The following is a 26,662-nucleotide window of genomic DNA, read 5'->3' as shown; positions in this document are numbered from 1 at the left end:
TACATTCGAATTAAAAAACTTATATTATCGGGTCCATTAAAACCTCACAAGGTTCGCCTTCCCCTCGCTTCTGCGTCAGCAAGGTACCCCTACAGCTGCTGACATAGGTAAAACCTCCACGTACTAGACAATAGCTCCCGGGTTTCGCCTCGAGATTTCAAGGCGGGGACGAACCAAGTGTCCAGGAGGCAGCACTTCCTGACGGAAGAAAGAGCATCAGTTTCCAAATTCTCAAAACTTCAAACAGCAAGGGCTCACGAAGCCTCAATTGCCCGGACTCCCCGCCCACGGTGGCGCTCCTTAGGTTGCACCTTGCCGACAGCGCGCGGAAGCATCACAGATGGGTGCTGTACCAAAGTACGGCCAATCACACGCCGCCTTCGCCCAGATTCCTCCGCCAGAGGCAGCGCCGCAGCCGCAGGTGGCTCGGCGAGCGTGTCCGCCCGGGGAGCTTGTCCACCCGGCGCCGCCAATCGCGACCCCCGCCGCCTTTCCCGTGATGCCCCGCGGCTGACCTGTGACCTCGCGGCTCACCACTCCCTGCGGCCCGCTTCCCTCCCCGCCCCCGCCGAGCTCGCAGCGCTTCAGCGGCCGCGGGGCGTGCCACCAGGCGCAGCTCCTCCTGTAGCGACTCGAGGCCCTCAGCGGGCGCCCTCCTTTCGCCTTTCCTCCCCGCGGCTGGGCCCGACGGGCGGGAAGCTGTGGCCGCGTCCGTGAGACAACTGATCGGTGAGTGGGCCGGGCGCTAACATGGCGGGGCGGAGAAGCGGGCGGGCGCCGGCGGCGGCGCGGGGCGGGGCGGCGGGAGGAGCGGGAAGGGGGTGGGGCGACGGGACCTCGCTTCCTCCCTCAGCGCCATTTTGTGGCAGCGAGACCTGCAAATAAAGGGGAGAGCCGGGGCAGTGGCGGGAGGAGGAGCGCAGGGGCCGGCGGCAGCGGGGTCGGGCGGCCTGGGCAGCGAGCGGGTAGCGCGGGATCAGCCTATGTGACTGGGCGGCGCCGGCGCGGCCTCCGTCAGGAGAGGTAGGTGCGGGCCGCCCGCCGGAGCGGCGGTGAGGACCTCGGGGTCCCCAGGGCTGAGGCGCGGCCGCCCGGCCCGGGAAGGGGCGGACGGAGCACAGAAGGCGACTCGGGGTTCCCGGGCCGGCCGGCCTCCCGTTAGCCGCGCCGCTTTTCCGCCTGCGGGGACACTTCCGCCACCCCGAGGCCATTTTACCTCCGTCCTCAGGGTCCCGGGGGCGAGGTGGGCGCTCCCGCGGGGCGGGCGACACCCGGAGGCCGCCCCCTCGGTGCGCGTCCAGTCTCCGCCCCGGTGTCGCCGGCTCCCACCTCGGCCGGAGCGCGAGGACTGGCGGCATGAACGAGTTCAGCAGGGGAGGGAAAGCAGCGTTCGTTGACCAATTCTCACGTCGCGCAGTAGCTTAATATTGCAGCTGCGTTGTCTTGTAGACTTCCATTTTTAAATGATGGCATGCGTTCTGAATTAAAAGAAAAGAGAAAAATTATTTATTGAATTAGAGGTTTTCGTGAAATTTTACAGTCTCACCTCGGATCCCTGTAAGGCTGTTATTAATTTTTTAAACCATATTTCACTAGTCAGTAGGGAGCACATAGTGGAAAAGTCCAAGTTTGTTTTGATGAAGTCAGTTGGATATTTGATCCTAGAGGACTGTGTTAAAATCCTTAATAACCGTGTTTATAAAGCAAGAAACGATTCTTTTGCCTGAGATTAAAAAAGATAAAGAAATACTTTCATGATCATGTTACAGTCCTGAGTCGTCCATGTAGTTTTCCTTCTCAGAATTTAGTTAATTCCATTGCTGAGGAATTTAAGTGAAAGTCACGCGTCTGTCACCACAAGTCCTACCGGGTTTTTGTTTTGTTTTGTTTAAGTATAGTCGATTTACAATGTTGTTAGTTTCAGGTGTACAACAAAGTGATTATCTACCGGTTTTTTTATTTAAAAACTTTGACCATTAAGATTTTCTGTGACAGATAAACATGTTGTAGACATTTAAAACCCCGTATAAAGCTACCGTGAAAATCTTTTCAGGATGCCTAAATGTTACGTATGTACTACATGCCATTTAGTAGCATCTGATTAGGCAAGTTGGGGAAAGAAATTGCGGTCCATTAGAAATTGGGAAAGAAATTGGGGCTTGTGATAAAGAGGAGGTTAAATTTCAAGGGTTTGGGTGGCTGTATTCCTAGAGTGCGTTCAGATTTTACGTTATCTTAAGCAGATAGCTATAGCTAAGAGATCAGTATTTTCACTTCTCTGTGGCGGAACTTAGGCAAACTACCTAAATTTCTAACTCCCAAAGGACAAAAGTACTGATAAAAGTGTATCCCAGACACTGCTATTTTTTACTTAGCTCATCTAATTTATAGAACTTCATAATATATAGCTTTCCTGATTGAATTTTGAGTATTTGTCAGAAATGGGTTGGTATAATACAGAAAATCCATAGCAGCCTTGTGGCATGGAGATGAGAGTTGTAATAATTGTATTTGTACAGTATGTTACAGCTTTCAGAGTCCGTTACACTCTTGTATGTATGTATAGGTGTAATATAGAATTCCCTTGAAAATATGCTTTGTTTAGAGGTCTTGATCATTTTCATTCAATTGTACATTATCTTGCTCTTGAAAAAAATTTTTTTTTCTTGCTCTTAAAAATTTTCTGTTGGATCCTTTTGCAAAGCAAGACGTAGGTCGTATTTGGTTTTATTCTTGTTTTTATTATCTCCCATTTTTCTGCATCTAAGTATTTTCTATTACTAAGCTTACTAGAGCAAAACTTTTCAATATTCCTATAACAGTATATCCCATTAGATATTAAGGCGGTGCATCAGGCTAGACGAAGTGCTATCAGACATTCTCAACTCTTGAAAATGTAGTTGGTGGTATTTACTTTAATTTTCCTAAATACACATTAAAATTCTCTTTTATGTTAATGTTAGTATTTTATTTGAAATATCTTTTGTTTGTATAGTATCTTTATGGCACTTAAAACATTGACATTTGTAGCACTTTGTGGGGCAGACAAAATTGGTATCCTCTTTTTGCTGATTTGGAGACTGCAATCTAGAGAAAGTGACTTGCTCAAGATCACATGACTGATACATAGTCAAGAAAAGTTGGGCTTCCAATTGCTAACAAGTACACTTCTACTACAGTGCCTAGGCTAATACAGTGTCAGATTATTGGTTTCTTACGTTTAGTTGAGATTAGTTTCAGCAAGGTACATGATTTCTTACTGAAGTTGTGTTGGCTGGTACTTGCTTCTCTATTAAGGGAGAACTGAGTTGCATAACTTGGGATCATAATGCTAAGAGCCAGGGAAGTACTGGGATCTGGGATGCTAGGCACCTAGCCAACCAAAACCGAACTCCATCATAAGCTGTTTCTCAGTGTAAAGGCATCAAGAGTAGATGGTGGTTCTGACAGTCTACACTTAAGAGCTGTATTACCCCTGAATTATCCGCGTGGATAACAAAACTTGACATAAACCATAACACCGTGTTTTAGCCAGTCCTCTTAAACTTGCTAAAAGGTAGCCAAATTGGTCAATTTTTGCTTTTTTTCTATTTTGCTTTTCTGCATTCTCTAGCTAAGCTTGATCGTTATTGAGGATGGAGGAATGGGAGAATTATCTATCTTCGTCAGTTACCAACTTTTGTCCCCCCCCATTTTTTAATAAGTAGCTGTTTTAATCTGAGCTGATCACCTAATGATTCATAACCCTTTTCATCATCTGGAAAATGGAAACTAACTTCGATTTTAAAAGTTGTGGTTATTAAATAAGTGATTCATAGCACTGGGTATATATTCATTTTTTCTCTTCAAGACTCAGGGTTCAACTCCAAATGATACTTCAGTCATTCTCTTTTTCTGATAGGAGAATAGCTTGTTCTAAGAACCTGGAATATCCATTGTCTTTATGAAGGTAGAATTAACTTTAGATGGTATTGTGCTTGTCAGTTGTGCTAAAAAAAAAAGTTGCCTTGGGGAGTAATAAATTTCACAGCACATGTGCAGTGGGAGAGTCAGAATTGAGAACCAGGTTCTATTTTGATTAAACAGTTGAATGTTGATGCTTTCAAATTTTAAGCCTGTTTCTAATTTGCCTTTTGCCACACTGTCCATTTAACTGTTGTGGCATATCACGGAATCTCAAGCAAAGATGGACTTTTCATCGGCTAAAGAGAAGGGAGGAATTTCTTACTAAATGCTTATGCTTTGATTTCCCAAGTCACATTCCATATCATGTGGAGTGACTTGTGATTGAGAGTCAACATGTGAAACGCAAACATATATACAAAACCTGTATTTATCCCGACTTACGTTAAAATTTAAACATGTTTTTATAAAGAAAATGTAGGTATTCTTTAAGCAATGTGTAATTAGAATCTACCCAGCATCAAGCTTTTGAAAAGGAAAGAGAACATAAGTCAGTGTTAAAAATGTAAATAACTTGCTGTTTAGAATTCTGAAAACTGGAGGTCACCAAGAATTCTGCAGTGGGGCTTAAAGACAAAAACAGGAGACTCCCCTGATGGTCCAGTGGATAGGACTCTGGGCTCCCTATGCAGGGGGCCAGGGTTCGATCTCTGGTTGGGGGAACTAGATCCCACATGCCACAACTAAGAAGCCTGCATGCTGCATGTGGCATTATTTCATTCTTTTTTATGGCTGAGTAATATTCCATTGTGTATATGTACCACATGCACAGTTTTGAGATGGGAAGCCTTTAGAAGGATTTAACCAGAAGACTGACATATAGGTACACATTTATATACTATTTAAGTATGTTAAAAGTTCAAATGGCTCAAATTTTCTTGTACCTTTTTAATACATTATTAGTACATTATTGATATTTACCTACTATTTAGCACTGGACAAATGGGAAGTTCAAAGGAAATGTTAAACTTGAGTTGTGGATTCCAAGAGGTTGCAGTCTAGTGGAGTGAATGCCCATTAAAACCATTTTAAAATAGAAGTAGTCAGGTCTCTGAAGGTGAACATGGTGAGGGTTTGTTTCCAAATGCTTGGATTCACTCTAGAGTCACGTTACGAGAGTCAGTCACTAAGCAGCTGTCTGTAACTTGCAACAGAGATTATAAACTGAGTGATAAGGGGCCTAAAGTAGGCAGGGGCCAATTCAGAGAAAAAGAATACCGATTTTTAAATCGTAGAAATATGGTCATGTCTTCATAGGTATTGGTTGGTCATAGAGACTTGGTCAACTCCATCAGCTCAGAAACTAATGATATATGCTCAGGTTTTTGTTTTACATCCAATGATAAGATTATCAAAGAGGGAAGAATTAAGGCAGTTAATTTATGACATGATCAATATATAATTTTTTTCCTTAAAATGTACTGATTTCTTCAACTCAGTATACCTAATCTGAAAATCAGGGTTTAATGATAGTATGATTAGAATATTTGAATTGGGATTGTATGTAATACAAAAAATGGTATTGAAAATCATCTCCTTTTGAGGAATCTCAGATATTCATTAAGAAGTCAAGTAGCTTTTAAAACTCAGTTTTACACTGTAAATTCTTTGATTAAGTTATTTTTATTGCGTATAATTTGACATGTTATTTTCAGGTGTACAACATAGTGATTTGATGTTTGTATACATTGCAAGAGGATCACCACATAAATCTAGTTACCATCTGTCACCATACGTAGTTACAAAACTTTTTTCTTGTGATGGAGATTTTGACTCTTTCAGCAGCTTTCAAATCTACATAATACAGTATTATTAATTATAGTCACTGTGCTGTACATGATATCTCCGTGACTTATTTACTGGCTACTTATTTAATTGTTTGAAGTTTGTAGTATGTATGGGTAGGTAAAATAAACTAAAAAGAAAGTTTAAGATGTAAGGGAACATTTATGACTTTGCTGCTAGAAAGGATACCTAGGAATAACTTTAAATTAGCTTCTCTTTGTTAAATTTGAACATTAGGAAATAGCACAAGTCTTTTCAGTAAGCATAATAAAGTTAATGAGAGTATTTCTGTCATTAATCTTTTTCAACAGGATTAAGTGAATTTTATGTAAGTTTATAAAAGAAGCTAATTTTGAGATACAAATTATTCTGTGACGTGAAGTTAAATAATGTAGGGATATTTTTATTAAAGTGTAAATACCTTCATACCTGCATTGTGTAGTGATGAATTATCATGAGGATGATAGATTTGACCTTACTATAACAATGTTAATTCTGTAAAAGGAAAGGCTTAGCAACAGGTATTACCCTTCCTCTGTCCTTTCAACAAGATGCCTTGGATACTGCCTGACGCCAGTATCGGACTTCAGCACAAACCTATTACTTCTGCTGCCAGATTTGTCTTTCACAGGGCAGTTGTAAGAATGCATTGAAAAATTGTATTTCTTCGGGACTTCCCTGGTGGTCCAGTGGTTAATTATATTTCTTTCAATCCTTTGTGGCAACATTACAAAGAATGATCAACTTTTTTATAAGAGAGTTTTAAAAAAAAACCTAATAACAATAGTAATGTAAGATGTTAACAAAGGAGAAACTGGGTGCAGAGTATATGGGAACCCTGTAATATCTTTGCAGCCTTTCTGTAAATTTAAAACTAGTCTAAGGTATATATATTTTTTCACACCTTTATCGGAGTATAAATGCTTTACAATGTTGTTTGTTTCTGCTGTACAGCAGAGTGAATCAGCTATATGTATACATTTTATCCCCTCCCTTTTGAGCATCCCTCCCACCCTCCCTCTTGAGCATCCTTCTAGGTGGTCACAAAGCACTGAGCTGATCTCCCTGTGCTATGCAGCAGCTTCCCACTAGCCATCCATTTTACATTTGGTGGTGTATATATAATCAGTGCTACTTTCTTACTTCATCCGAGCTCCACCCCACCCCACCCCATGCCCTCAGGTCTGTTCTCTACGTTTTCGTCTTTATTCCTACCCTGCCACTAGGCTCATCAGTACCGCTTTTTAAAATTCCATATATATGCGTTAGCATACGGTATTTGTTTTTCTTTCTGACTTACTTCACTCTGTATGACAGATTCTAGGTCCATCCACTTCACTGCAAATAACTCAATTTCGTTCCTAAAAGGTTTATTTTAATTTAAAAAAATAACCGAATGATTTGGTCATAACCGAGTTTAGTAATAAATTCATTTGAAAAAGCCAGTATTTTTTTCTTCCTACCTTAACTGGAAGAAAATCAGTTGACTTTCCTCTCTTTATTCCTTTTTCTAGGATTCAAGATGACCAACGAGGAACCTCTTCCTAAAAAGGTTTGTTTTTTCAGCAGTTTCTAAGCACTTTTTTTGACTAATAGAGTTGAGGGACTATCCATATTGTTTGCTTGTTGTTTACTCCCTTGCCTTATATTAATAATAGCATCATGGGTGTATAATGTGTGAGACATTGTATCTAATACATAATATATTTTTAGAATATTTTCAGCCTTTGGAAAACTTTTGTAATAATGACATCCCCGTGGTCAACTTGTAGCCTTTATCATATGACTATTCCCAGCTATATAACTACAAATAATGTCAAAATAAGAGATTATTTTACAAGATCCTATAAGTTACTTATTTTCTTTTTTTTCCCTAACTTAAATCTCTTTGGTTGTAATGCAGAACCAGTTCCATATTTTTCAAAAAAGGTTACAGCTAGTTGGTTCTTAGATTCTACCATTTCCTCTGAAGTTTTATTTTCTAGTCTCATTTTCCCCATTTTATCTTCAGTTTAGTCACTATGACACACACACAAAAGAGGTTACAAAAGAATAACACTTTCTAAGAGGTATTTATAATTCAGTTGGGAAAGTAGGAGTATGTGCTTATTAACAAGTGAATATTTAAGTGGACAATTTAAATAGTAAATGTTACGGAAATTTCTGTCCTAAGTTTTGGGATCAAGTGCTTTAACAATCTTGAGAATTACTGGGTGCTTTCTGTTAGGCTTTTTTTTTTTTTTTTGCGGTACGTGGGCCTCTCACTGTTGTGGCCTCTCCCATTGCGGAGCACAGGCTCCAGACGTGCAGGCTCAGCGGCCATGGCTCACGGACCCAGCCGCTCTGCAGCATGTGGGATCTTCCCGGACCGGGGCACGAACCCGTGTCCCCTGCATCGGCAGGCGGACTCTCAACCTCTGCGCCACCAGGGAAGGCTTTTAATATATTCTGGTATAATGATTTTCCCTTTTCTGTTTTCTGATAGTAACGTGTTACTGGTAAATGCTACAATTTGAAACATTTTTATAAAGAAAAATGTTTTAATATCTTATAAGGGAAATTAATAAGACTTAATTTTATATTAAAGTAGGAGAGGTGCCTCAGCTTTACAATCTTCTTTTGGTATAGAGAAAACATTTCATATTTCTCAATTTGCAAAGCAATTTCGTCTCATTAGAATATTATGCCCACTTTAAAGAACTTTTTATTTTGAAATAATTACTGATTCATAGGAAGTTGTAAAGAAATGTACAGGGAGGGGGGCTTCCCTGGTGGCGCAGTGGTTAAGAATCCGCCTGCCAATGCAGGGGACACAGGTTCGAGCCCTGGTCCAGGAAGATCCCACATGCCGCAGAGCAACTAAGCCTGTGCACCACAACTACTGAGCCTGCGCTCTAGAGCTCGCGAGCCACAACTGCTGAGCCCGTGTGCCACAACTACTGAAGCCTGTGCACCTAGAGCCCATGCTCTGCAACAAGAGAAGCCCCCGCAATGAGGAGCCCGTGCACCACAAGGAAGAGTAGCCCCCACTCACCGTAACTAGAGAAAGCGTGCGAGCTGCAACGAACAGCCAGTGCAGCAAAAAAAAAAGGGGGGGGGGGCTTCCCTGGTGGTGCAGTGGTTAAGAATCCGTCTCAATGCAGAGGACATGGGTTCAAGCCCTGGTCCAGGAAGATCCCACGTGCTGCAGAGCAACTAAGCCTGTGCGCCACAACTACTGAGCCTGCCTGCGCTCTAGGGCCCACGAGCCACAACTACTAAGCCCTCGTGCCACTACTGAAGCCTGCACGCCTAGAGCCTGTGCTCTGCAACAAGAGAAGCCACCGCAATGAGAAGCCAGTGCACAGAAACAGAGTAGCCCCCGCTCGCTGCAACTAGAGAAAGCCCACGTGCAGCAACGAAGACCCAACGCGGCCAAAAATAAATAAATTTAAAAAAAAACTCTATAAAAAAAGAAATGTACAGGGAGGTTCTGTGCACTCTTCACCCAGCCTCCTTCAGCATTAACATCTTGCATAACTGTCAGGCATCTTGCATAAGAATATCAAAACCAGGAACTTGACATTGGTACAATCCACAGAGCATATTCAGACTTCCCTGGTTATGCGTGCATTCTGTGTGTGGCTGTATGCAGTGTTATCACTTGTAACTTAATGTAAACAGCACCACAACCAAAATAGTTACCTGAACCATTACCACAAGTCTCTCTTAAGCCATTTTTTATAGCCACATCCATCCTCTCCCACTCCATTCTTTTTTTTTTTTTTTTTTTTTTTTGCTGTACGCGGGCCTCTCACTGCTGTGGCCTCTCCCGTTGCGGAGCACAGGCTCCGGACACACAGGCTCCGCGGCCATGGCTCGCGGGCCCAGCCGCTCCGCGGCATGTGGGATCCTCCGGGATCGGGGCACGAACCCGTGTCCCCTGCATCGGCAGGCGGACTCTCAACCACTGCGCCACCAGGGAGGCCCTCCCACTCCATTCTTAACCCCTGGCAACCACTAATCAGTTCTTCATTTCTAAAATTATGCTATTTCACAAATGTCGTGTATGTGAAATTATGCTGTATTACGTATCCTTTGAGTTTTTTTCACACAGCATAATTTCCTTCAGCTTTATCCAAGTTGTTGCATATGTCAGTTGTCTGTTTCTTGTATTGCTGTATTTCATGGTATCATAGTTTCCTATCCACCTGTTGAAAGACATCTGGGTAGTTTCCAATTTTTGGTTATTAAAAATAAAGTTGCTGTGAGCATTTGTGTACAAGTTTCTGTGTGAAAATAAATTTTCATTTCTTTGGAATATGTGCTTAAGAGTGCATCTGTTGAGTTGCATGGAACATCCATTTTTAGTTTTAAAAGGATTCGCCACACTATTTTCCAGAGCAGCTGTACCATTTTACTTTCTCAGTAGCAATGTATGAAGGCTCAGTTTCTCTGCATCTTCACTCAGTATTTGGTGTTACCACTATTTTTTTATTTAGCCATTCGAATAGGGTGTAATGATAGCTCATTGGGTTTTAATTTGCATTTTCCTAATAATGATACCTGTTTTAAAGATAACAAATAGTCCACCTTTTAAAAACTTTGTTCTAAAAATTAAGACTTTTTTTTTTAAAAACGTCGTAGTGTGTACTGAGCCATTTAAGTTTCAGACATTTCAGTACAGGCTTCCTTTTGGGAGGAGCTTTGTGTGTCTTTGGAAAAAGGGGATTCCTAATAACAGAAACCAGCAGTTGGATTAAAAGTTATGATCCTATCTTCATAAAAATAAGAATATAAATGCTGGTGGTATTTAATATTTAAAACTTTTAGAAAGAGCACTTAGTTTGTATCATAATTCTCTTTTTAGGTTCGACTGAGTGAAACAGACTTCAAAGTTATGGCACGAGATGAATTAATTCTCAGGTAAAATGTTCTTTACCAAATACAAATCTTTCTATAGAACATGATGTTGTGATTCTGTCCTATAGTGTTTATGTGAGGTATTGTTTTGTTTTTAATGTTAATACATCCTCAAATCATTTAATACATTTTTTGAATCTCTTTCGTATGGCCTATTTCTGCATTATATAAACATTGGGGAAAGCATAACACTTTAAAGAACTAAAGCACTAGCTTGGGTAACTTCTAGACTGATAGGTAACTTGAATTTTTTTCTTGTAGAGGGCAAATATTCAGAACTTTAACTTGGAAAGCCTTTGTACTTCATGTGTATAACTTGCTATGGGGAAAGACCCTGCTCTCAGAAGCTTTCAGTTTACCAAATGAATAAACTTGTTTTGATGTAGTTAATTTTTTTACTTTTCTGTGTAACATATGGAAAATTTGTACTCCTTAAGGATATTCTTCTCGTTTTGGAAGAAATATTTACTGGTGGAGCAAAGTTACTCTTTCTCATAACTGTGACCTTGATCAACTCATTTAACTTTATATATCTTTCATTTTATTATCTGCAAGTTAAAGCAGTTGGATTAAATTACTTTTAAAGATGACTTCCAGCTCTGAATTTCTGTGGTTATCTTAAAATGTCTTACTAAAGCAGATTGTCAAGTACAGCATTATATTATTCGTTTTTCAAATGTAAGAAATCAGAAAATGGGATCACGTGTGTTTTGTATTTTATAACTTAAATATATTCTTTTTGCATTTTATCACTATGGTAAGTTTTTTACGAGGTAACTTTTAGATAAAAATGAAATGAATGTTTTTCAGGGCAACCTGCAAGTTCATTGAACTTTTTCTTCTAGAAATTGCAAGGAATTTTTACTTGAGGAACTGAGTAAATTTAACAGTGGGGAGAGAAAAGGTGGTTTTATAAGATAGGGAAACACAGATGACATGCTCCATTGTTTCGTAGAGCCCAATAATTTCCCACCCTTGTTTACTTAACTAGCTACTCTATTGCAGACATGCTCTTTATTTCCCTTTACTGTAATCTCATGCATAGAACAGTTTTTCTATTGCATACCTTCATTTTCCTGCGCATAAAATTTAAATACTTAGTATTTTAAAATACTCTTGCCCTTTCCTGCTGATGTAAACACTTGTGATATACTACTGCTCGTGTTGATGTTCTCTTTGTACCTCTGATATGGTACACTCCTTGCCTTGTATCCTTTCTTAGATAATTCCTCTGGTTAGTATGTGCCGTCTCTTGATTTAACTGTTGGGTGAGAAATCGGTGCTATAATCTTAATTTAAAAACGAGGAACAATTTTTTATGTTAAGTTATCTTTAAGGTTTTTAAAATCATGTGCAGTTTATATTTTTGAGGTCAGTTTAATTTCTTTATTTAGGGACTTCTCATTTATGACTTTTAAGTAGGTTTTTTCCTCATTAATTCTTGTGATTTTAAATTAACTGCTACTTAGTCTCTTTTTTTTTCTACTTGATGAGGATGTTTGTGGTTTGAGCTTTTATATATGTGTATATATATATATATATATATATATTTTTTTTTTTTTAATTTAAGGCTGCGTTGGGTCTTCGTTGCTGCACATGGGCTTTCTCTAGTTGCGGCGAGCAGGGGCTACTCTTCATTGCAGTGCGCGGGCTTCTCATTTCAATGGCTTCTCTTGTTGTGGAGCACGGGCTTTAGGCACTTGGGCTTCAGTAGTTGTGGCTCCCGAGCTCTAGAGCACAGGCTCAGTAGTTGTGGCTCACAAGCTCTAGAGCGCAGGCTCAGTAGTTGTGGCACACAGGCTTAGTTGCTCTGCTGCCTGTGGGATCTTCCTGGACCAGGGCTCGAACCTGTGTCCCCTGCATTGCCAGGCGGATTCTTAACCACTGCACCACCAGGGAAGTCCCTGAGCTTTTATATTTCTCATTTCCTCTAAAATAAATAGTTCTTATATAACCTCCACAAAACATCTTTATTCATCCCAAAACGTTCAGTGAACTCCTCTTTGTGTCCTAGGTTGTAGAGGCCGTAAAAATGAGCATGCCCTTGGCCTAGTCTTTATGTAGAATGGATTAGCTTGATATTATGGGATATTTTTGTTCATTGTGTTGTAATGTTAATAAATCTCACAGCAAACTTGTCAAAGGTTTTAAGATTATACAAATATTTTGTAAAATCAAAGTAAATTTTAATTAGCTGTAACTGAAGAGCACCGTGAAAACAGCTCTTCAGTAAGCAAGGTGGCAGACAGCTTACTTTCCAGGAGCAGTTGCTTAAACGTAAGACTGGGGAAAGTTTGTTATCTGCAGTAATTGCCAAGAGCAGCTAATATGGCCTATATTTCGAGGGTAGAGGAATATAATGAAGAAAGGTCCTGATGGCATATGGCATGTATGAAAGTTGTTTCTGCTAATTAGATATGCTTTGGAAAAATAGTATGTTCTCCCCCCCCCCCCGTTTATTTATTTATTTTTTACTTTGAGAGAATCACGTGGTATTTTCACATAAGAGCCGAGATAACCTTCAGTCCCTTATAATCAGGCACTTAAAAATTTTTTTTTAATGTTTTTTTTAGTTTTATTTAATTTTATTGATTTTTGGCTGCGTTGGGTCTTCGTTGCTGCGCGTGGGCTTTTTTCTAGTTGCGGCGAGCAGTGGTTGCTCTTTGTTGCGGTGTGCAGGCCTCTCATTGCGGTGGCTTCTCTTGTTGCAGAGCAAGGTCTCTAGGCATGCAGGCTTCAGTAGTTGTGGCACGCGGGCTCAGTAGTTGTGGCTCGCAGGCTCTAGAGGGCAGGCTCAGTAGTTGTGGCACACGGGCTTAGTAGCTCCGCAGCATGTGGGATCTTCCCAGAGCAGGGCTCAAACCCATGTCCCCTGCATTCGGATTCTTAACCACTGTACCACCAGGGAAGTCCCTAGGCATGTTTTTAAAATGCCTTTTGTTTGAGGTAGAGAGCATATCTGAAAAGTAGTGTTAAGTTATTCAGTCAGCTTCCATATCCGGGCAACATGCTGAACATCAGTGATACAAGGTCCTGTAAGGTGTGTGATCTGACCCACGGGAACGCTGCTTGGTGTATTCTCAGCAGGGAACACTTTTCTCTGTATTTCCATTTACCTAACTCCTGTAAGTTGAGAAGGAATAATTTTGAAGTGAGTCATTTATTATGGGTTAAACTAGATTTATAGTTATCTCAAAATGGAAGAGACATTAAAATTCATGCAGTGGAATTCTCAGTATTACTTAAAGCTTATGGATGTGGTTTTCTGGTATATTTAACAAAAGCAATTTAAACATAACTAATATGGATTTATTTTTGTACTAGGTGGAAACAATATGAAGCATATGTGCAAGCGTTGGAGGGCAAGTACACAGATCTTAACTGTAAGTTTGAGTTTTAGCTTCCTAAAGACTATGTGACTATTGCCTTTTAGATGGTTGTTATAAGCACAGGATAACTGGTTTTACTAAGTAATTTTTATTCAAGCATTTTATTGAGAAACTCTGTCCAGGCACTGTGTTGGGTGCTAAGAAATAGGTGAATGAGACATGCCCTCTCTTCTTGAAGAGTTCGCAGTCATTGGAGAAGACCAGCATGCAATGATCTTATAATAGCACTTCTCTTTTAACTGAACTACACGGTTCTGAGAGGGCACAGATAGGGAAATTCACAACTACTTGAAACTTTCCTTGATATGTCCCTTCCACAGAGAAATTTCAAGTGAAGCATGAGTTATTACTCTAGAAGAGAGAAGCAACCAGTGTTAAATTTATGATAGCTTAAATTGTAACAATAGGATATAGCTATGTATTTATGGATTTTTCAACATCTGCTAAAAATAATACAACAAAGTTTATCATTTCAGACCAATTTAGTCTTTGTCACTTTTCACTGAGTTAGGGTAATATACTATTTGTGAGTATAAAAACCAGTACACTTTTCCAAGTTCAGAAAGCTTAATATCATGAAATCTCAATCATTGTATGATTATAGTATAATCCATAGAAGTTGTGAACATTATGAAAGCTTAAAGTAATAATTGTCTCTGCAGTTATGGGCATGTTTATATTGAATAGGTTAAAAACAGTACTAATCAGGACTTTGTGAATACTTCATAGTATAAACAAATGCAAATAACGAAGTTTCCTGGTGTTTGTTGGCAACAGATTAGACTATAACAACGTAATCCCGTCTAGCATTAAGTGGCTGTGGACCCGTGTAACAGCACTAACTCCTAAAAGAGCACTCATGATCAGGAACAAACTTCATTGTCACAAAAGCATTGATAGAATGGAAAGTAAAGATTTAAACTTTTTACCATGGTTTTTATCATCTCTTCAAAGGCAATCAGAACTTTCTTTTAGTTAGTTCAGTTTGATCTTGAAATTATATTTCATGATGTTGGGGGTTTTTTTCCTTTTAATCATCAGCTAATGATGTAACTGGCTTAAGGGAATCTGAAGAAAAACTAAAGCAACAACAGCAAGAGTCTGCACGCAGGGAAAACATTCTTGTAATGCGACTAGCAACCAAGGAGCAAGAGATGCAAGAGTGTACTGTAAGTCTTTCAAATGTTTTAAAGTCTTTCTGAGGAATTGGGTTTTGGATCACATGATGACATGTATTAATTCACATTAAGCTAATTTTGTATACTTAATATGAATTATAGATGCATATTTTGTTAAGGTAGAAATGCTTTGAGCTTAAATGTGCTAAATGTAAAATTTTGATAACCTTTCATCATTGGATTTAAAGTAATTTTTCTGTGGCCAAGAAGTCAAAAATCTTAAATTATTCTCTGAAATCTCCATGATTTATAAGAATTAGTATATTGGTTCACATATCTTTAAGTAACTGATATCTGAGGGTATAAGCAGCATTTACTCTTTACTAATAAGCAAGCCGTCTGATTAGTTTCTCCTCTTCTGTCTTTACCCCTTTCTGCATAAAGTTATTTTTCTTAGTATCATCCACTTCTGCCATGTCTTTTAATTGTTAATCTTTCATTTGTACTATTTGCCATGTCTACATAGATCTGAAATCTAATGATATATTGGATCCTTTAGCTCTGGGGTTGAATTTAGAGTCAGTTTTATGCTGTCTTTGACAGTCTTAGCACTTTCTTCTAGTGTTTGTATATGTCAGTTATATAAAATAGGGGCAGCTCTATTCCTGTTGTTCCTAATCGTTTTTTTTTCTTTCTTTCTTTGTTTTTTTTTTTTTGTTTTTGGGCTGCACTGCGCGGCTTGCGAGATCTTAGTTCCCTGACCAGGGATCAAACCCAGGTCCCTGCCGTGAAAGTGCTGAGTCCTAACCTCTGGACCACCAGGGAATTCCCTGTTGTTTCTCATTTTCCTGAATTTTTTTGTGTAATCTCCATTTGATAGTTATTAAAATCTAATGCATAAGGGTCACTGGAGACTAATAATCTGTGGGGCACAGTTCTGTTTCTTCTCTCACCAATAAGATGTTCTTTAGGGCTTAATCACAATCCTTATTCTTCTTGTGCAGATGCTGTCTTTTGTCCACATTTCCACAAAAGTCTTTAGTCCCTTTTCCTTCTTTTTTTTTTTCTTGCCGCGCTGTGCGGCATGTGGGATCTTAGTTCCCCGACCAGGGATTGATCCCACGCCCGCTGTGCCCTGCGTTGGGAGTGTGGACTCTTAACCACTGGACTTCCAGGGAAGTCCCCTTCACTTCTTCAAATTGACTTCTTTACCTGTTAAAGAGTAGCCTCTGTTATTTTCTCTATCTTCTCACCACTCCTTTTGTTTCTACCAGTTTAGTTTCCATCTGCACTGCCACTGATATTTTTTCTGTAAAGTCACTAATGAACGTATTAAGAAATTTTTCTTTCTCAGCACTCATATGCCTTTACTCTCCCTAACTTCAACTATTGACCATTCCCACCTTTGGCTTTTTTTTTTTTTTTTTTAACCTAGATACTTGGTTCCAAGAAGTCTTACCAACATTTTGAATATAAGGTTTTTGTTTTTGTTTCCTTTCTGTAACACCCACCCATCCCATTCAATTTTTTTTTTTCTCTTAGGATTTTCACGTCTAATGGCATGAGTACTACTTCTCTCAGGTGCCTAGTCTCAAAACCATTTAATTCTTTCTTTTTGTGATATTTAGGACTCTAGGTTCTGCCATTTACTCATTAATAGTTTTAGGTGTCCCTGTTAACAGGGCACTGTGCCAGATGCTTACACATGCAAAGGATGAATCTTACCTTCAGAGTGCTAGCACCTGGTCGATAGAGTGTGAATAGATGGTGCTGATGTTAATGTCTCATAAAACCAGTACATCTTGGTTTCTTTCTGTCTCTTGAATCCTATTCTTGACCTTCTAGTCCAGATACTTCTTAACACTTGCCTAGATAGTATGCGCTGTTGACTCACCTCTGATTCTACAGCCATCCCGTATACACTGGCAGTGTTGATCATATTATGCCTAATCGGGGCCTTTGGTGATGCCTCCTCACCTTTTGTCATCTCAACCTATATTTAAGATTCTTTTCAAGTAGACCCTAACTTCTTCCAGCCACATTTTTTTACAGCTCTTCTCTGCACAGGCCAGCCGAAGAACTCACTGCTCTTTCAGTTAGAACACAGTAAAGTTTTTCAGAGAGGGCAGCAGGAGCAAACACAAGGAAATGGCAAGCTTATGTGTAGCAGATGAGGGCCGTCCACTGTGTAATCTAAATACTAGTAACTATGTTAGTGTAAGAGACGCAGTGTTTTCTTCAGTGATAGCGGTACATGGTATATGTTACTTGGCATGCTTTATTCCTGTTAGATTACCTCAGCAGCTGGATTATATTGAATAAATAGGTGTACTTTTTGGTTTAAAATGAGTTACTTTTAAAATTCCTCAAGCTAAAAGAGGAAAAAATAGTTCTGTTTGCTCAGTGAAATACTAACTAAATATATCCTAGTATATTTGTATCTTTTATGGTAGAAATTAGCTGCTTAGGAAATGTTAGTTTCAATCCTATTTAAGGTTTAGTGTGGAGCAGGATCTTGAACCAGATCTACTTTGGGTGTGAAGAAAGTGATGCATTTAATGATGAACACCGTATCTCATATTTTAGAAATGTATTTTTAGTGTGCTAGTAAATAGTACAACCAAAGTTGAAGTTGAAGGTTTCATATGTAAGCAGAGGGATTTGGTATGGTGGAAGAAGCCCCAGATATGGGAGTCAGGAGGCTTGAGAACAAAAATTCTAGTTTTAGTACTGGCACTGAACTAACTATCCTTGGACAGTTGGCTTATTTAATCTCTCAAAAAAAAGCAGTTTGGACCAGGTCAGTCACCTTCCAGCCTTACAATGCTGTGATTCAAATCTCCTTGGAGGGAAAAAAAATGCTTAATTTTGGGTTAAGGTGCTGTTTATAAAGCTGTAATGCCAACTCATGTAAATATGTAAGTACTATACATTTTTAAATTTAGAAATGCAAATATGTTTTAAATTATAACCTTGTACCTGATGTATTTTTAGGGAACTTGTATATAGACTAATTTCCCATAAGCACAGATTTACTTACATAAGTAATATTTTAAACTTTGCTTTTTTTTCCCAGTGGGCATCAGCATTTTTAGTAAATATAACAGTGATTGATTGATTGATTTTGTACTGTTTTGGTTGCCAACGTGTTAGTCTCCTTACATTTGAAGTTTCCAAATATGGAGTGCAATCAAATGGCCTTTATTCCTACATGGATAACCTTAAATAGTTTCGTGGGGGTTTTTTTTCTTCTTTTTTGGCTGCGCAGCTTGCAGGATCTTAGTTCCCTGACCAGGGATCGAAGCCAGGCCCCGGCAGTGAGAGCACTGACTCTTAACCACTAGACCCTCCTAACCAGGGAATTCCCAAATAGTTGTTTTTAATTTGTACTTTTTTTAGAGGACTTTATGATCAAGGGGGGAAAGGACTTAACAAACAAGTTGGTAAATCCAGTGAATGAAAGGGATTTTATCTCATCTTCTTAGGTATGTTTCCTTGGATTTGGTAGTAATTGGGGTTTCTTTGCTTTGCACAGACTCAAATCCAGTACCTCAAGCAAGTCCAGCAGCCTAGCGTTGCCCAACTGAGATCAACAATGGTAGACCCAGCGATCAACTTGTTTTTCCTAAAAATGAAAGGTGAACTGGAACAGACTAAAGACAAACTGGAACAAGCCCAAAATGAACTGAGTGCCTGGAAGTTTACGCCTGATAGGTAAACAAATCATACTCCCCAGTCAAGACTTCCCTGACAGTCCCACTACGAGAAAGCTGTGGTGGGACAGCCAAGTACTCGTTTCCACACCAAGACTCAGACTTTTTGAGCCAAAAAAGCCACATTCTTATACTATCCAGCTTGTAATGGTTAATGTAAAACTTACCAGATGAACCTTGTGTTTCAGCTTTTTTCTCTTCCCCCTCCCCTTGCTTCAGAGGCCTGATGGCGTCGGACTATTCCGAAGAAGTGGCCACCTCCGAAAAATTCCCCTTCTAGAACGTGTAGACACTTGAGAAATGTTTCTGTTTGAAGAAAATAGAGGGAGAAACAGAAGTCTTAAGTCTGTGGCACACTTGTGTCTTCAGACAGTTTGGAGGAATGAAAACCTAGAGATTTAAAATCATGAATTGAACATGTAAAATTCCAGTAAATGTAAAGATGGAATATGCATCGCTCTTAACCTTGAGCATAGTGACTTAGAGACACTGTATATCAGTTTTGCCAATAAGACTGTGGACTTCGTGATTGTTGTTGAACTTCTGGGTCAAACTCAAATGAGGTGAATTTTGCCTTTAAAGGGTTTATTTGCTAAGAACCAACTTAATAGTCATGAGAGAATCAAATAATAGATGTCAGTACAAGTAGTTCATATATTTAACCATTTAGTTTGGGGCTCCATATTACTTGATTGAGCCTTAAATCAATGTGGTTTTACTCAATGGTTTGTTCTTTGAATGGTTGCTAATACTGTAGATAATCTTATTGAGGACTGTACAAATAATGAAGGTGTGGTATCAAACTTCAGGTCTAAACTGTTTGAAGCATTATAAACATTCATTTCACAACTAGATTGTATAAGGATATTAGCTGTGATGAGACTCACTGCGTTATTTTTTTCAGTAGTGAAATTTATTAAATCCCCATTCCATTCAACAGGCACATGTTGAAAGAGCATTGTCGTTGGTGTTAATGGGGGAATGTGTTCCTTCATTGTATTTGGGCCTTTTGTATTGCACTCTTGATATTAAATTAAATGTGCCTTGAAATAGTTGGTTTTTTTTTTTGTTTTGTTTTTGGTTTTGTTTTTTAAGTTCAAGGATTACTATGATGATTTTGTTGTACTTTTAACATTTTGGTTTTGGGGGGGCTGTGAGAGCAGATTGATTTCGAAAAAATTGTTGCTGTGCTCTTCAAAGTGAAGGAAAAGGCTCTGTGTCTCATTTTTTAAAGACCTACTTTTTTCCAGCTGGTATCATAAAAGACAAGGAGACACGACACTTGTTGCTTTTTGACACCTTGTCCCAGGATATTGCAGTAGACATTAATGTGGGACAGCTTCACAGGGTGCCTGCCAGAAGATTGGGGACAGAATGTATTGGAACTGTGGGCTGGCCTAAGTGAGACATTTTGTGAATTGGAAAAAAAAAAAAAAGGTATAGTGATCATTTCTAGCAAATTCATTTGATCATTTAGATAAATGAGGCATTATTTTCTTCATGCTTCCATCCAATCCTGGAGGTGAATTTTTTCGTCAGATCATTCTATAAGTCACCAATACGAATTTTCACTTGGTGACAATGGAGTCTAAGATGAGTGGAAGATAAATGTTCCAGATTGCCCCAACGTTTAAGTGCAGTTTTAACAAGGGTGACTTAAGTTCTCTCTTAATCATTCAAATCAATTGTAAGTATCTTGTATGTGTGTGCTTTAGGGAACTGGTTGTGGGGCAGAGGGTGGGCTGGAGAAGTGGTTTGTGTGACTTCACGGCAAGAAATCGCTTCTAAAATTCTCACTGCTTGTGGGGTTGGAGGGTAAGTAACCAAATCTGTTTGAAATTGGCTTCTTGTGCCCGAATTAAGGCTTTTGTGTATATGTTATGCCATTAAAGATCACAGTAGAGATGGCCTATGTATTCTCAGTAGGTCAGGAAATAATTCATAAAAGGTATCATTAACACGTACTCAAATTTAGCCAAGCATCTTTCTTTGCCACTTAGGTAACAGTCACCTTGAAGTGGGTTTTTTCTTCTTACTGTTGAAAATTTTTTTTTAATTAATAAGGTAGCACATGATAATGTATAAAATGAAACAGTGTAAAGAAAAGTGGAGGTGAAAAGTGAGTTTTACTCCTGGGTGTGACCTTGCCCTTCCCTGTTCTATTCCCCAGGAGTAGTAACCACTTTTAAATTTCTTGGGTATCATCAAGATAATTTGTATGCATATACAGTAATTATATATATATATATATTTTAAACAAATGTGACATACATGTATACATACATATTTGTACCAGGGCTTTCCCCACCCCACTTTATCCTTGGGCATTTTCCCATTTTTTACTATATTTAAATTACTTACCATTTTTAATGGTTATATAATATTTTCATTGTATTAGTAAATCATAATTTATTTTAATTACCTATAAATGGGTTTTTATTTTGTAAAAAGTAGGCTATAAGCCAGAGTTTATCGGGTGGTATAAATACATCATTAATTTGAAACAAATAGTCCTCAATCAATACTCTGTCTGGAATAATTCATATAGAATGGGTTATGTGGGTTTTGTTTTGTTTTCCACTTTTTTATTCTGTTTTAATTTTAAGAAAGATCTCATGAATTATGTTGTCCACTTTAGTTAAAATATTTCATACATGTGATAGTGCATATGTTTCAGAGTAGAGGGATATATTGCAGTGTTTTGACAGTTTTCAGTTTGCATTTAAATTTAAACATTTAGGTACTTGTGTGTACACCTCTTCAGAATACCCTGTCTCCCTTCCCCTTGATAACAAAGCAGTGTACAGTGTCCGTTCTTTTTTATAAATCATTCTCTTAAATTATTTCCTATTGTATTTTCTTTGTGGGTTATTTGATTTTTAGGAATGGATTAGATTTTTTTTTTTTTTGTAAAATGATTCCAAAGACAAGTTACTTGTAATTGGATTCTTACCATCTTTTGTGATATGATGAACACAACACAAATTTTACATGACAGTAAAATTACAGAATGTTTAAAGAACAGCAGTTTTTTGAAGATTTGTTTTAAAGTGATCACTAATTTTAGAAGTAGGATTATTTTAGAACAGGCATTTGTAAAAAGGCATGACTTCATAAATGAAATATTTTTTGCATTAGAATTTGTGATACTTTATATGAGGTTAAGTCAGGTCACAAATTAATGTATTGATTTTACAATTGTCTATGTTTTAAAAAATTCATACAAAAGATTTCTCAGGTTGGTAAACACTGATGCTGTATACTTTGCAAGAAAGCAGTGTTGTGGGAGCATAGGCAGTAAAGTGGAAGGAATGCCCCTGTCTTAGATGATGGTGCGTGTTTCTTATTCCTCATTTGATTTGTAAACTCTTGTTCCCTAGAGGCTAAAGTCTGAGGGTGCTTATGGGAAATGGGGGATATCTGAAGCTATAATAACAATGAACAGAAGTATCAGCTAATAAAGTTACCATGTAGAGAAAAAACCCTTACCACATGCTAACTCATGGTTTTCATCTGAGGCTCCTTTGCGCAGTGGTACCCCAGGTTTTACCAGAGATTTGTGTAAGGAAAATGTATTAAAAACTTTTGCTTGAATCATATTGGGTTAGAACATGTGCTATTGATAAAAGAACCTTGCAACACTGAGCCAAAGAATGAGAAACATTTACAAAGTGCTCCCATCTTAAAACATTTAAAAAGTGTGTGTACAGCAATTGCAAAAATGCAATCAAAAGCCCCAGTAACAGTGTCTCAATAAAACTTCACTGCTTTGCTTTTCTTTAGCCTCATTAATAAGAATAGAAGTAATCACTTTTAAAGAGTTCTAATTTAAGTATATAACTGTGATGTTACCTTTGAAACTTGGATAGGGACAGTTTGATATTCTTGTGATGGAGTAAAGTTCAGAATGACCTTACTGGTTAAAAAAAAATTTTGCTGACACTTTCTATTGTTTTCTTCTTTTAACTCCTTTAATAGGGCTTTCATTTGCCTGATATACTACTTCAAGTTCATCTCATCCTTAATAGTAATATAGGGGATGAACATTGATTGCATTTTTGCAATTACTGTGTATATGCACGTAGGTCTATAGTACATTGCACTAGCACTTGGTAACTAATCTGTTGAAAGTATGGCACTCCTAATTTGGCAGACACTTACATATTTGCATTATTTATGATAAGTAACTCCAACCTTATTTTTGTGTCCTAAGGGTAATCTTTTCAACATGGATAAAATCTTCACCACATACCAATATTAAAATTTCAAAAACTTCCATCCCAGTTTAAGACAGCTCATATGAAATTAAATGAGGGATTGGTGAATAGGAATAGTCTTAAGGCTTTTTAAAAAGTTACTGAACAGGCCTCACTGAATGCAGTAAATAAACATTCTTGTGAGAACTGCCTATTAAGAGGCATCCTTAAAAATGCTGATCTAGCAGGAATAAATATACTCTCATTCATTTATATATTTATAGGTGCTGATTTTTATATATTAGGTATTTTAAAGAAGTCTACATTTGTGGTTAATGTTGCATTTACCCTTTCAAGAATTTTTCTGTTCCATAAAGCTAAGTACCTTAGTGTTTTACTAATACTGGTATATCTAAAATGTGTGTTAATTAACTGGCCTGTTTCTATTTCAAATTATAATTTGGGATAAAAATAGATTTCAGAATCAGTTATTAATAGAAACAAAAAGTGGCCATTTAGGTACTTTTTCTTTAGGTTTTTTAAATTTTTGCTGCTGTATTGGCAAAATACTGAAATGTACAAGATGGATGTGTTCCAGAAAGAAGATGGTAATTGTAGGGAGGCATCTGCTGTGACATAGTGTTATGTTCTGTACGTGTTACATCTATCGTTGTAATAACTGCAAGCAAAGAAGGTTGTAGAGAGTTTTGTCTTCATTTTGTGATGAATGGCTCTTTCCTTTACAGCCAAACAGGCAAAAAGTTAATGGCGAAGTGTCGAATGCTTATCCAGGAGAATCAAGAGCTTGGAAGGCAGCTGTCCCAGGGACGTATTGCACAACTTGAAGCAGAATTGGCTTTACAGAAGAAATATAGTGAGGAGCTTAAAAGCAGTCAGGATGGTAAGGGGTTTTTTGAAAAGTTTGGTTAACTTTGCACTGGCTTTAAAATACTGCCAGGCATGAGTATTATAGATTAGAGTCTGTATATGCTCATCTCTGCCAGTGGTTCTATAAAATTATAAGTGAAATATTTCCAGTTGAGTCAGCAAACAAAGCCATTTAATCTTAGCGGTCCCCTCACCCGCCCCAGCCCCTGAATTGTTTATGGTGCAAATTTCATAAGAAGTTTTTGTTTTTTAGGAGTGGGATTTGGCAAAAGATAGAAAGGCTGTTGTATTACTAAGGCATTATGTAGCTATATAAATTTATATTCAGTGCTTAAAAGAGGGAGTATCTTCATTTAACCAATTTCTGTAAGTGTAAATCTTGGAAGTATTTGGCTATTTCCAGGGATCTGAAAATATATATAATTGATTGTGGAAATTCCCTGGCGGTCCAGTGGTTAGGACTCGGCGCTTTCACTGCTGGGGCTGGGTTCGATCCCTGGTCAGGTAACTTAAGTCCCTGCAAGCCGCACGGCATGGCCAAAAATAGAAAATAATAAGTAAAAGCATATAGTTGATTCTACCTTTTAAGATCCTATTTAGTGAATAAGATGTAATAGTTCTTTGCTAAGACAAATGGAACTTAATTGTCAGCCGCCCTCTCTTTTTTTGTTGGGCAAGTATAGTTTCATCCATGCTGTTTCTCCTTTGTGAGAAAGATTAGTGGTAAGAAAAATACCCAACTCTGGAGATTAAATTAATTGCAAATTTGTAGTTAATTGCAAAGAAGGTCGCTAGTCAAGCAATATCTTTAAAACTGCCTTCTTAGCTCTCACTATTTGTAAATACAGTAAATAGGAGGTTTTGTATAGTAGTAAATGAACTCCCCCCCCACCCCCCAGGCCTTTTTAGAACTTAATAGACATCTGTAGTTTTATCAGTTTTCAAGAGTTATTTTCTCTGAATTTTGTTCTTGGATGGGGGATAATCCTTGGTGACTGCATAGGCTTCTTTGGAGTATTAGAGTAGGGGACCGCACTTCCCCAGGGGCTAACCTGCTGTGGAGCTGAGACATTGGCTAGGAGAGTGAGGGGTAAGGGGCTGGACGTGGGGGCCCCTAGGTCAGCAAACGTGGAGCAGCTTTTGTGGGTTGTGACCCATTTTATGTGGCTGGGTAGTTTGAATACATTTAAATTTGGTTGCTTTAATATATTTAAGTTTTTGCCTTCCTCCCCAAAACAAACTCATGGTTGAATGGCTATTTTAAAATTCCAAGCAAAATTTTAAAGTACTCTTTTGTGATTTTACAATTGTATTTGTTTACTTAAACATTGACTGGTTGCCTGGCTTTGTGCAGGCACTAAGAAATATTTTTAAAGATGTTAACAGAGATATTAAAGTAGGTTTGACTCTCCTTTGCACAGAACTGAATGACTTCATCATTCAACTTGACGAAGAAGTGGAGGGCATGCAGAGTACCATCCTAGTCCTTCAGCAGCAACTGAAGGAGACGCGCCAGCAGCTGGCTCAGTACCAGCAGCAGCAGTCTCAAGCCCCTGGCCCGAGTACCAGCAGGACTACATCTTCTGAGCCTGTAGGACAGGCAGAGGCCACAGGTAAAGACTGCAGTCGTCTGGCCAACGGACCAAGTAATGGCAGTTCCTCCCGGCAGAGGACGTCTGGGTCTGGATTTCATAGGGAGGGGGACACGGCCGAAGATGACTTCCCTTCTTCACCAGGGAACGGTAATAAGGCCTCCAACAGCTCGGAGGAGAGAACTGGCAGAGGAGGTGGTAGTTACGTAAACCAGCTCAGTGCGGGGTATGAAAGTGTAGACTCTCCCACGGGCAGTGAGAACTCGGTCACACACCACTCAAATGACACAGACTCCAATCATGACCCTCAAGAGGAGAAAACAGTGAGTGGGAAAGGTAACCGAACTGCGGGTTCCCGCCACGTTCAGAATGGCTTGGACTCAAGTGTAAATGTACAGGGTTCAGTTTTGTAAAATTTTTTCCAGCAAACTTTTATACAGTGTCATTTAATTTGGGAGAGGATACTGTCCGGAAAATGAACGCATACTTTTGTCACAATTTGCCTTTTTTGTGGGTGTTTTTTTTTCTTTTTTCCTTTCCCTTTTTCTTTATTTCCTTTTTTTTTTCTTTTTTCTTTTTGCTTCAATACCTCTGCCACTTTGGAAATTGTAACAGTTAATTAATTACTTTGAATGTTGCTAAAAGGACATTTTGTGTAGGGTCAGGTTATTTTTATATGAGTTAATGTGAAGTTGTAAATGGAAATCTTTCCTTAAAGTGTAACACAATGGTGTCTGTTTAAATCTGTGTCTATCCTAGAACCTGTGCTGTGTAAGGGCATTCTTATTCATGCTGTTATTGTACTTACGCACCATTCAGACTTGTTAGCGTAGATGTGGGTTTATGACTGCCAGGTCTGCCCAGTACAGTAGTTTTATCACTGAAAGTTGGACTTGTTGAAGGAGTCCTATAGTAGTTTCAGTGTTAGATACAGTTTTTTCCACCATACATCTGTGCATTTTCTCTTTAGGTGACTGAATGTTTAAGAATTTTGTGTGCATAGTTACTCAGTTTTTATGAACTGTTGTATCCTGTTAATGCATATTGCTCTGTGACTCCAGTATATCTTACCTGTACTGACCAAACTTAAATAAAGATTTTTATTGTAACTCCGTA

General features: G+C 38.6%; 2 protein-coding genes across 4 annotated transcripts; one reads left to right on the top strand and one right to left on the bottom strand.

The window, feature by feature from the left end:
• Positions 1–6,183, bottom strand: LOC132499803 (zinc finger protein 385A-like). The gene is made up of 3 exons (XM_060114517.1): positions 6,178–6,183; positions 1,217–1,348; positions 1–875 (listed from the first exon to the last, which is right to left on the bottom strand). Exons 1-3 carry the CDS (start codon positions 6,181–6,183, stop codon positions 642–644), a joined length of 372 nt encoding a protein of 123 aa, XP_059970500.1. The 3' UTR covers positions 1–641.
• Positions 414–26,662, top strand: WTAP (WT1 associated protein). Of its 3 annotated transcripts, none has more exons than XM_060114885.1 (8): positions 414–729; positions 7,263–7,300; positions 10,598–10,653; positions 13,975–14,033; positions 15,081–15,208; positions 18,693–18,871; positions 23,813–23,967; positions 25,376–26,662. In XM_060114885.1, the coding sequence occupies exons 2-8, from the start codon at positions 7,271–7,273 to the stop codon at positions 25,957–25,959; spliced, it is 1,191 nt and encodes a 396-aa protein (XP_059970868.1). In that variant the 5' UTR covers positions 414–729; positions 7,263–7,270; the 3' UTR covers positions 25,960–26,662. The 3 variants fall into 3 exon arrangements, with proteins under 3 accessions (XP_059970868.1, XP_059970869.1, XP_059970867.1); XM_060114884.1 differs by lacking the exon at positions 414–729 and adding an exon at positions 836–1,023; XM_060114886.1 differs by lacking the exons at positions 414–729; positions 23,813–23,967; positions 25,376–26,662 and adding exons at positions 833–1,023; positions 19,090–19,922.

Source organism: Mesoplodon densirostris, chromosome 12, assembly GCF_025265405.1.
Source record: "Mesoplodon densirostris isolate mMesDen1 chromosome 12, mMesDen1 primary haplotype, whole genome shotgun sequence".
Classification (NCBI taxonomy): Eukaryota; Metazoa; Chordata; class Mammalia; order Artiodactyla; family Ziphiidae; genus Mesoplodon; species Mesoplodon densirostris.
This window is presented reverse-complemented; position numbering and strand designations above follow the sequence as displayed.